The sequence below is a fragment of the Beta vulgaris genome, chromosome 5 (assembly GCF_026745355.1).
Source record: "Beta vulgaris subsp. vulgaris cultivar EL10 chromosome 5, EL10.2, whole genome shotgun sequence".
In the NCBI taxonomy this organism is placed as follows: Eukaryota; Viridiplantae; Streptophyta; class Magnoliopsida; order Caryophyllales; family Amaranthaceae; genus Beta; species Beta vulgaris.
This window is the reverse complement of record NC_079206.1, coordinates 27,046,648-27,058,885: the sequence shown is the minus strand read 5'-3', so window position 1 is coordinate 27,058,885 and position 12,238 is coordinate 27,046,648. Positions and strand designations below refer to the sequence as shown.

General features: G+C 36.2%; 1 protein-coding gene and 1 long non-coding RNA gene across 2 annotated transcripts; both read left to right on the top strand.

The window, feature by feature from the left end:
- The first annotated feature begins 3,092 nt into the window (after nt 1-3,092).
- LOC104893417 (hypothetical protein) lies at nt 3,093-6,781 on the top strand. The gene has a single exon (XM_010679524.4). It carries the CDS (start codon nt 3,464-3,466, stop codon nt 6,578-6,580), a length of 3,117 nt encoding a protein of 1,038 aa, XP_010677826.1. The 5' UTR covers nt 3,093-3,463; the 3' UTR covers nt 6,581-6,781.
- Nucleotides 6,782-7,628: 847 nt separating this feature from the next.
- LOC104893416 (uncharacterized) lies at nt 7,629-10,366 on the top strand. Its single transcript, XR_790065.4, has 3 exons — nt 7,629-8,351; nt 9,118-9,179; nt 9,832-10,366. It is a non-coding gene; the product is annotated as an uncharacterized LOC104893416 (long non-coding RNA).
- The last annotated feature ends 1,872 nt before the right edge of the window (nt 10,367-12,238 follow it).

The following is a 12,238-nucleotide window of genomic DNA, read 5'->3' as shown; positions in this document are numbered from 1 at the left end:
AAAAATAAGTAGATTTAGCAACTAGCCATTTTCGTTGCTAAGTGACCAAAAATGGTTGCTAATGTTGTTAGCAATGAAATTGGCAACCAAAATGGTTGGTTGCTAAAGGGCCAGTCCCAATTGCTAAATTATTAATTTTTGTTGCTAATTAGTAACGAACTTATCAATTTTCATTGCTAAATAGCAACCAAATTTAATAATTTTTGTATCCATCCCAACTTTCCAAGAGGTCACCCATCCCAAGATTACTCCCAGTCGAGCACGCTTAACTGTGAAGTATCTTAACATATGAGCTCCCTAATAGAAAGATGCACGTTATTCAAATAACTAGTATAACAATTGTTCTTAAAGTATTCATAGATGTTACATATGGCAACGAAATTATAGTTTTGGTTGCTAAATAGCAATGAAATTACAGTTTTGGTTGTTAAAATAGCAACGAATATAAATTTTTAGTACCCAAAATAAATATTAGCAACCATTTTATTTTGGTTGCTAATTAGCAACCATTTAAAACTCTAGAAACATTAGCTTGGCAACGAAAAATAGGAATTTGCTTGCCAATAACAATTTTGTTAGGTTGCTATATTGGCTACTAAAAATTCAAATCAGTTGTTATAATAGCAAGGAAAATTAAAGTAAATCAGTTGTTATGTTGACAACGAAAAATTATACATTCGTTGCTCATCTATAATAGCAACCAACAACACTAGCTTAGCAACCACTTTTCAACATTTGGTTGCCAAAATTGTCTGCTAGATTCAATTTTTTTTGTAGTGCGTGCCTCTTATTACACTAGTTTGAAAACTAGTTTAGTTTATTATATGAAACATGATACAGCCATAGAAAGTTACGCTGAAAGAAATATTGTCCTCTCAGTTTCACTGCGTGCTTTTCTTTTTTACTTCAAGCAGAAACCGTGTGTTAATGTTCCCAATTAATCATTTGGTCATGCGAAAAAGCGCATTATAATCACAACATTGGCATAATTCAAGGAAGATGTCATCTCCGATCCTTTTAATAATGAAAAATAAGTAGTAAATTTTTCTTCTTTTTTTAATCCTTTTTGCAAATAAAAATTATTTTTTGGAGCCTCTCATAATTGAAGAACCCATGAAAATATAGATGCTCCTATTGCTTACTCAATGGTAATAAGCTTTTTGTACTATTTGCTGCATGCATCAAAAAAGACTAGAGAGAAAATTTTTAAACATTTGTAAGACTCCTATTTGCTATTCCATCCTAGTGTGCATATTCATGGCGATCAATTAGGGGTTCAAACTAATTCTTAATTAGCTTAATGATTTGATTTTATATTGCATTAAAGCATATATAAACTCCAAATCGGCATGTAATTATGATATTAGTATAAGCGTGACTATTCTTAGAATTAATAATCATTATTCTTTTGTTCGGCACCTATGGCTATACGTATTCATTTACGTTGAAATATTAAATATCACATGACCTTATCACCTATACATGAGAAGTTTCTCTGTCATCAAAATCATAATTGAAACGACTATTACTTTTTAACAAGAAATACGCCTTCTTCTCATACATTATTATACTTAATGCATATATTTTGAGATTTTATCAAAAATCAAGTCTTCTCTTTTCTTTTAAGGGCCTAACTTTGTTGGATTAGCACAGGGCCACGAAACACGTACTTGAGATCAGACAATCCCACATTTTTCTACCATCAAAGCGAACTTGTTTTCCTATAGATCCTTAATACATTACACTCAAATGATGACATATAATACTATAAGAATGTCTAGTTTATTAAACAGCATAACATAGTATCACGAGAGATGTTTTACTCGTCCATAGAACTGATAGAAGTGTGAAAACGGGTGTTGAAGAATTGGATCCAATTTTTGCTTTATTGAAATTTAATACTACTCTAATATACCCCCAATAGAAGAAAATTGAAAGAGATTGGAGGAGACAACCAACATCAGTCGGTGACACAAAAGTTGGTCATATCTCTGGAAAAAAAGCTCCCTTTTTTTCTGTATGAAGGAGAAAAAGCTTTTGTATGTATCAATATAATACTACAATAGCAACATTCCACCTCCCTTTCTTCTATCAATAGGCACTCATTTTGCATCTTAAAGCCGGCCAAGCCATTGCCTTTTGCCAACCATAAAGTTTACAAAAGACCATTTTATTTCAATAAAGCAGTCTTCATTTTCCTTTTTCTATATAAAAATTCTGTCTAGCTTACTATACTCCATTTAATATGCACTTTAGTTTCATCAACTTTTATTTATTAACTAAACATTTAACTTTTTTGGTCGTGGTAAAAATTAGAATACACATCAATGTAGATAAGATTAATCCTAAATTTATAGGTAGAATTCTTTTGAAAATTAAAGTTGCCATTCAACAAGGTACTACTACTATATGGCCTATGGGTGCTTCTATAGTTCTATTCACAATATGAACCCCTACTCTCAAGTTTTGACCTATGTAATTGGACGGGTTTACCTACAAGAGGTGTTGGTTCATTAGACTCCTTGTTCTTACTAAGAGGTTTCCAGTGGGGGCCCAAAAAAGTAGAATAAAAAATACTTCATCCATTTCGTTTTAAATACAACAAATGAGTATTTTTATAATATACAAAATATTCATTCGTTGCATTTAAAACGAAACAGAAGAAGTATAACAATATAATGTATAGTTGTATAACGAAATTTAATCGGCCAATATCCCATAAAATATTGTTTTTATATAATTTTGGGTGAAATTTATGATATGTAGAATTAACATATAGAATAAATGAGTGAGTTTTACTTAATCAGTTTCTATGTACAAAATTTAATTTTTTTGGGTGAAATTTAGTATGCTCTACTAATACCGTGTGTATATATATCATGAAACTCTTTGCCCTCAGAAACTGATATTAGAACTCATATGCATTACTTTAAAAAACAAAATAACATACTGCAAAGTAAATAAGTGATAATTGGAAAGAAAAGGAAACAAAATAACATACTGCAAAGTAAATAAGTGATAATTGGAAATGAAAGGAATACACAAAGAGACAAACATATGAAGACACTCTTACCCTCAATATGAGTGATATATTTTCCTCCCAAAAGAAAGCAAAAGTAAAAGATGAGGTAACTCTGATACTTGCACATGAAGGTAATACTAGCTAACCCTCCGTTTCATTTTTATTAAACCTTCTTTTTCTTTCTTTTCCTTTCACAAACACATACAAAATACAAACAGACATCAGACCTCAGACATCAGACCTCCCCTATAAAAACCCAGTTCATCCAACACCACCTCTTCCTCTTTTTTTCTTCCTCTCCCATATTCTTAGCTTATATAATTCCCATTTTTGACGTCATAACTACAAATATTCCACTACATTATATTCTTTGCTTTGTTACATTATATTCCTTTCCCAAAATTGTAATTTATAAATTGGGCAGCCATATTAGAGTTTAGAATGGCAACGGTGAGGAAACTAATAGTAGAAGTTGTAGACGCAAAAAACCTTCTACCAAAAGATGGGCATGGTACATCTAGTCCCTACGTGGTGGTGGACTTCTACGGGCAGCGAAAACGGACTCAAACTGTGGTCCGAGACCTTAACCCGGCATGGAATGAAGCCCTAGAGTTTAATATGGGTGGACCATCCACCGTGTTCGGTGACACCCTTGAAGTTGAGGTCTACCACGACAAGAATTATGGCCCCACCCGTAGACATAACCACTTGGGTAGGGTTAGATTAAGTTCGGCCTCGTTTCAGTTCGTTAAAAAAGGCGAGGAAGCCTTGATGTACTTCCCTCTTGAGAAGAAGTACTTGTTAAGTTGGATACAGGGAGATATTGGCCTCAAAATTTATTACTCCGATGAGGCCCCACCACCACCTCCTCCTCCTCCGCCGGAGATTCTGCCGGAGCAGGAATCTCCTGTGATGGAGGAGAAGACGGAAGAGCAACCCCCTGTTGACACGTCAGCTTCTGCGGCGCCGACAACGGAATCTGGTGGTGACTTGTCTGCTAAGTTACCTGAGGAAGTGGTAGGGAGTGATGAGGTGGGTGAAGGACCAACAATACAACGTGAGGATGAGCAGAGAAAAGGTGATGATCAAATAGAGCAGGAAGAATTACCACCACCATCACCACCACCTTCGCTAGAACCATCAACGCTGATGGGGGACCCACCACCAGCAGCAGCAGCAGCAGAGGTTGAAATGATGGCTTCAGCAGTTTCGGGTACAATTCCTGAAGTGAAATTTGCTGACGACGCTGGGTTGAAGCCACCGCCGTCGATGCCGCCAACACCGGCGATCTCGAGATCAGTGTCGACGGCGTCGTTTGAGAGTGTTCCTATTGAGCGGACAACATTTGATCTGGTGGAGAAGATGCATTACCTGTTTGTTCGTGTTGTTAAGGCTAGATCGCTTCCTACTAATGGATGTCCTGTAGTGAAGATAGTTGCTTCCACCCACCGTGTGGTTTCCAAGCCTGCCCGGAAAACGAATTTCTTTGAGTGGGGCCAGACATTTGCTTTTGCCCGCGATTCGCCGGATTCGTCTACTATTTTGGAGGTCTCAGTGTGGGACCCACCTCATCCGGAAGCGGCGGATCCAATGGAAGGGTTGTCGATGAGGGAGTTTTTAGGCGGGATATGTTTTGATACGACGGAGATTCCGCTACGGGACCCACCAGATAGTCCCTTGGCCCCACAATGGTACAGGTTGGAGGGAGGTGGGGCCCACTCAGGGGACTTGATGCTTGCAACCTGGGTGGGTACTCAGGCAGATGACTCATTTCCTGATGCTTGGAAGACGGATACCACTGGAAGTGTGAGTTCAAGGGCTAAGGTCTACTTGTCTCCAAAGTTGTGGTACTTAAGAGCAACTATACTGGAAGCTCAAGATATCTTGTTTGGGTCCAAGGAGTCTATGTTTCAAGTCAAGGCCCAACTTGGATTTCAAATTTTCAAGACTAAGCCGACAGCTAGTCGTAACGGCTCCCCGATTTGGAATGAGGACTTAATGTTTGTAGCAGCTGAGCCATTTGGGGATCAATTGGTCTTGACATTGGAGCATAGGGGACCAAAGGGGTCTATTGTCGTTGGCGTTGCTCGGGTGGCTTTAACAACGATTGAGAGGCGTGTGGATGATCGAAACGTGCTAGGCAAGTGGTTCACTTTTGATGATCCTAGTTGTGATGGAAACAAGATGTATAAAGCAAGAGTTCAGTTGAGGTTGTGTTTTGATGGTGGGTATCACGTGATGGAGGAAGCCGCTCATGTATGCAGTGACTATCGCCCCACAGCAAGACAATTGTGGAAGGCTGCTGTAGGGATGGTAGAGTTAGGGATCATTGGGTGTCGGAATCTTCTTCCTGCCAAGGCGGTGAACGGTAAAGGGTCTACTGATGCTTATGCTATAGCCAAGTATGGTCCAAAGTGGGTTCGTACTCGTACTGTGTCCGATTGTTTGGATCCAAAGTGGAATGAACAATACACATGGAAAGTTTATGACCCATGTACAGTTCTAACCATTGGAGTGTTTGATAGTTCGGGAATTTTTGAAAGTGAAGAACCACTCGAAGGCATGCATCCGGATTTAAGAATTGGAAAAGTACGTGTACGTATCTCCACTCTTCAAACTGGAAGAGTGTACCGAAATACATATCCCTTACTTTCACTAACTCCTATGGGATTGAAGAAGATGGGTGACATAGAATTGGCCGTAAGATTTGTGAGAAGCATGCCTAGTCTAGATGTACTAAATGTCTACTCTCAACCGTTATTACCATTAATGCACCATATCAAGCCACTAGCCCTGGGACAACAGGAGATGCTAAGGAATGCAGCTGTGAAGATATTAGTTGTACATTTATCACGATCAGAGCCACCACTTCGTCAGGAAATTGTTCGTTATATGTTGGATGCAGACTCCCACACTTTTAGTATGAGAAAGGTTCGTGCAAATTGGTTTAGAATAATCAACTTGGTTGCTGGTATGATAGATATAGTGAAATGGGTTGAGGATACAAGAACATGGAAAAACCCCACATCCACCATACTTGTGCATGCATTGCTAGTAGTGCTAGTTTGGTTCCCTGACCTCATCATTCCTACATTAGCGTTCTATGTCTTTGTGATCGGTGCATGGAACTATAGGTTCCGTTCTCGAGACCCACTCCCTCATTTTGATCCAAAGATTTCATTAGCTGAAAATATTGATCGTGATGAGCTTGATGAAGAATTTGATATAATACCAAGCAATAGACCATCAGAGATTGTTCGTACACGTTATGATAAGCTTCGTACACTAGGGGCACGTGTGCAAACGGTATTGGGTGATCTAGCAACACAAGGAGAACGTGTGCAAGCATTGGTGACATGGCGGGATCCTCGTGCCACCGGGATATTTGTTGGCTTGTGCTTTGTTGTGGCTATTATATTGTATTTGGTTCCATCAAAGATGGTAGCATTGGCTTCAGGTTTCTATTACCTACGCCACCCAATGTTTAGGGATCGTGCTCCTTCTCCGGCAATCAATTTCATAAGGAGATTACCCTCGCAATCTGATCGAATATTATAGATTACTAATGTAACTTTCAAATACCCATCTATATTTTTGATGTTTTAGAAGTGAATCTTACTTTAAATGTGTATGTTATAAATATGTTGTCTTTATTTATTTCGATCATGATTAGTAATTGTGATCTATAAGTATGTCTCCACTTTTTATCAAAAAGAAAGAAAGTATGTCTTCACTTGTAATCTTATAATATTTCCATTATTCTGTTATCCTCTTGTTGGTGCATGAAAGAAGAGATAGGAAAACTGATAGAAGCATTATAATTTTTTTAAAAATAAATTGCTAAGATAAATTACATTTACATTCTTTACAAGATACCTAAATACAACCTATTTTAAAGCCTCCGTTCCAACCCCTTTTGATGAGAATCGAACCCACAACTTGTGAGGCAAGGAACACAACAAAAGAGAGAAGCAATAGTGTCTTTTATAGAATAAATGCAAAAGCCAAAGGAATAAGAACAAGAAGTTCTCTCTTTCCATGGAAACCCCTTACCATGATACCAATATCTTAAGACAAGTTAACACTAATATGGTTTAAAACGCCAAAGTAATTAACAAATGGAAAATACTAACATGATTTAAAAATTGTTAGAAGTTCCGTTAAACAAAAGCGTTCATGGAAATAAATGCTTGAAAATTCTCAAAATCAACCTTATTTAACATCGACTTGAGCAATGTCAGGTTGAAGATGATAAGCTAGCTTTCCGATTCGACGAGGAGAATGGTAACAACAAGTTTAGCATGATGACCAGAATTAGTAAAACGAATTTAGGTCTAGACTTTAAGCCCTTACTACAATGATTCAACTAGCACCCGCCTGTGAGACTAATGATGACCACAAAGTGTAATATCCCGAAAATTTAAACTTCTTAAATTAAATAATAATAATTAGCGGCTAAAATTTTTATTTAATAATAAGTTATGTTAGATGATTTCATTAGTTAAAGTAAGAAAACAAATAAATAACAAATTAATTACTAAACAAATTGATGGCATAAAAAGGAAAAGAAAAAGAGAAAAGAAAAACAAAAAGAAATTGAAGAAAAACAGAAAACGTGAGTTTTCTTCTCCTTCTACCCATTTCAGTTTTCTTTTCACAAACAACCCACCCATGGATTTCTAAATCCAAAATGGGTTTCTTGCACAAAATCAAACTCATCTTCAAATAAAAATTCATTTCTCAACCTAAATCACCCAATAACCCATTTTTGTAATTCAATTTCATCAATTCAATCTGGGCACAATTGGAGCACAATAATGGCTATAAATCGCCATGTTTACTTCCCTCAAACCACCACCATTCCTCACTCAGTCATCACTAACAAAAACACTCAATCCTCCTGAGTTACCACCGGAAAACGCCACCCAAACCACCCTCAAATTCCTCTGTTTTTCGCAACTTTCTCTCTCCTCTATTTTCGTCCAACCACCGTAGCACCACCACCCTCCACCGACAACCACCGTCTCCATCACCACTACCACCTGTAGCGTCGCCTGCTTCTGCGCGAACCAACAACCATCCACCGCACCGCCACTTCTCTCTCTCGCTCAGCTTCTCCTCACTCTCTCTCGCCCAATTCGTTCTCTCTCTCGCCCAATTCGTTCTCTCTCTCTCCTCTGCTTGGTCTGCTGCACCGCCAGACCACCACCGTGCCACCACTACCTCCCTGCTGCCTCGCCTCACCTTCAGTCTCCGGAAGCTCCGACCCCATTCGCTGCAGCCCTCTGCCCTCCTTGGTCGTGCTTCATCAGTTGAAGCTAAGCAGTATGTAAGCCCCTGACTTAAGTATGTTTTTTATATTGTTGGGCTTGGATTTAAAGGTTCAATAAATTATTTGGGCTGACTTTACTAAATCAGTAAATTATTAGACTATTTGAGATGGTTAAGTAATTATGATTTCTTAAGCTAGTAACTAAAATATAATAAAACTCAATATATATAATCCTTCTAATTTGATTATTATAAGATAGATTGTGACTAATAAATTATTAAACGATAATTTATGTGATAATACTTAACAATATATTTCATATATATAACTCTAAAATATTAACGAAAGAGTAACATAATTTACTTGTTAAATTTGTGTATGTATATATTAATTAAACTACAAGAGCGAAAGAGTTCTAGTATGAGTTTTATAATTACAAGTCATTGAGTATGTATAATCATGAACCATAAGATCAATGACCACTGTTCTAATTTATAAAATGACGAATAATATGTTTAAAGGGACCCTATGACTAATAGTGAAGTTTTGAATTAAAGGTTAACAAAACTATAACATTTTGAATTTATAAAATACGAAATGATTATAGTAAGACATTGTCTATAATCATGAATAATGAATTACGACTTAGGCGCTAAGTTGTTAAGTGGAAAGGGCGCCTACGACTTTTTATCAACCATCAAAGACGTTAATATATAAAACTCCTACACACCTCCTAAAATGGAAACATGATGGAATGGAGCAGTAACCTCATAATTCCGAATAAAATATTAATAAGTCTTTTATTAATCCGTGAATTGATTAGATTAAAAGGAAGACATATTACAAGCCTTCCCCTACTATCAAGGTTGTTCAGCAGGATTCCAGGTAACGTCTACTGCTAACACCCGCACTCCCCTTCCAACTACGTTTTATGGTGATTTTATATAATGTTTATGCTATGTTTTATATGGTGTGCGGGATATGAAATGTTTGGCTACGTAAATGATTTGATGATGTTATGAAATGACTTTATTATGATTTCTGAAAACTACTCAAAAGAAACGAAACATGATAAATGAAAGTGAAAGATGGTGAATGGCAATACTACGTTCTCTGGGTCGTGCACGTGTCATTCTATTATATGGCGGCAACGCCACCATCTGATGGGGGACAACGTCCTCGGTGGCACCCGCATTATGGCATTATATGCCACCTTCTGATGGAGGACAACGTCCTCGGTGGCTTTGCCTGACATTATATGCCACCTTCTGATGGGGGATGAATATCCTCGGTGGTTATGCCTTCTATGTACTCGCCAAAGTAACCAAAGGTAGTTTTCTGATAATGAAATGTGATGATGGAGATAATATGAACGGAAATGACTTTTAAATTCCTGATTCGAAGTGTATGTTTATGAAATGGTTTTACTATATTCTCTTCTCCCTGTTTGCAAATAAAATGAATTGAAATGAATTTATGTTGTTAGAGTAGTATGTTACTGAGCCTCGGCTCATGACGTTTTGTTTTTCTGTTTTAGGTATGCATACGGAGATGGGATGACGTAACAGTGAGGATTAAATTACTTTAATGCGACTATGACGGTTATATAATCCAAGTTTATGATCACTAAATTACGTAACATTAGCTATGCTTAAGCTATTTACATATATTTCTAGAATTACTATAATTATTATAAAGGTTTAGTTATATGAAAGAATGTTGTCTTGTACTTTCCTGTGTGGAGAGTACGGCAGTGACGCACCGACTAAGCTAGGAAGGTCTTCCGCTGCTAATCTTTGTAATTAATTAACATAATAGTGATGCTTAGAAGTCGGGGGGTTACACAAAGAAGGAACCAATTACTGAGAAAACGTAAAAAGAACAAATAACTGTGATATGTGCCTTGATTTCTTGATGAACTAGAATTTTTTGCACGCGATGCGTGTTTGAATTTTTTTCGAAATAGAAACTCGATTTTCGTCGGCATAAGAGTCGAAATTTGAACATTAGACATACAAAGTATCATTGTTTTTAGTTGCAAAATTTGATTAGTTTAGTTTCTGTCACTTAAGTCTCTCACCATTCTTTTTGTTTTTTTGTTTTTTTTTTTTTACTTTTGAAAGTTAAATTCTATGAACAAAATAGAAATTTTATTGAATTTATTTATGATTTCTAATATTATAATTTTTTGTTTGATTTTTGAATTAAGTACAGTACTTCATAAAATTTTGTGAAGCAATAGAGAAGGGCTCCTTAAACAAGGAGCCGATTGTCTCTAAACTAATGGAGGCCGTCACTCTACCGTTTAAATATTTATGCTTGCAAGCCTTAACCATGACATGTGCCACTTTTATTTATTTGCTGGACTTCACCCACCCAGCGAGGATTTGGAAGAAGATCACTCATCCTCCAAGGGTTGTTGTTCATACCGTACCTTATTTGGTATCGGCCTTTACCCACTTATATCCATAGTTTATTTACATAAATAGTTTAAATGCACAGTTTATCAATACCATACGTGTTCCAAAGAAAACATATATCATCCATGGAGAGGAAAAAGAATCACAACTATTATAATGTCGCTAATCATTGCAAGACTTGAATCTTCTTTTAAAATATTTTGTTTTACGTCAACAATTTCACATATTAGTTAGGTGTAAATATCTAAGGAAATAATCAATTCTAGACTGCTTGTAAAAGTCATATAGGCCCTTACTGGGCTCATTTAAACTTTATTAAAAGGATTGAGTTAACTTGAACATGTGGAACTTTTGTCAAAATAATTGCAGCAAAAACACTAAACTTCAAATGAACATAACTTCTGCTCGGTACTTCAAATTAGGAATGACTACACAAAGGAAAAATACCAGCTCCATAACACATATTTAGCATCTCGCTCCATAAATGTTGTTTATTTTTCCCATAAAACAATAACTATATCATAATACTTATTTTCTCAATAACACAAACTTATATCTTTCAAAACTTATACTCTTGTTCTCAATTCTTATCGCATACTCAATTCCAAAGTGTATTAACGACTTAAACTTCCGTCCGTAAATTAATATAAAACAAAATAAAGTTGAAATGTAATTAACATATCCAAAATACCTTAACCTCAATAATCTTATTATAACACAGACTCGAATCTCAAATAATCTCACGTACCTCAAATATTCTTTTAAAGGAATTAATATACATAAAATGTATTCGAAATCAAATGTCTCTCCGCAGTCAAACCCATAACATAATCAAAATGTAAGATATGTTCTCAAAGACTTATAAGATAATTAACTATTATCGAGACCCAATTCTAAGCTCGTACAATTAACCTATAATATTTTACTTTTAGACTATAAGGTACTCCCTCCGTTTCCTAAAGATCTTCCCTCTTTCCGTTTAAGGGTGTTTCCAAAAGATCTTCCCTTTTTTGCTTTATTCCTTATTTGGCAAAACAAATTTCCCATTTACCTCTCATGTCACTATCATATGGTCCACCATTACATTATTAATTCAATTTTACTCCCTTTCTCTTTCTTACTTTAACCCCTTTTTATTTGTTTATTTATCTTAACCCCTTTCTCTCTCCTACTTTACTCACACCATCTCCCACACAACTTGATTTTCCTTGGTATCTGTAGGAACAGTAAGTGGGAAGATCTTTAGGAAACGGAGGGAGTATCCTCTAACACGTTTTGGCAATTCCCTTCATCATAATAGTTTCTCTTTGTACTTGGACTTCCGTCTTTAACTTATAGCATCTAAATTATAGCATTCCAAAATTCTCATGATATGAATTTTCCCCTTAAAGGTTTTCTTATCCCAAATACACGAACTCTCATTGTCAGAATATAACCTTATTACATTATCATAAATCACCTACAATTACTATGGCAAGTCAAAATATCTCACTCCATATTTCCATGTTATAATTGAATATTCTA

What these genes read in the sequence shown, in the direction of transcription:
- LOC104893417 (XM_010679524.4), top strand. Translation starts at nt 3,464, where the DNA reads ATGGCAACGGTGAGGAAACTAATAGTAGAAGTTGTAGACGCAAAAAAC.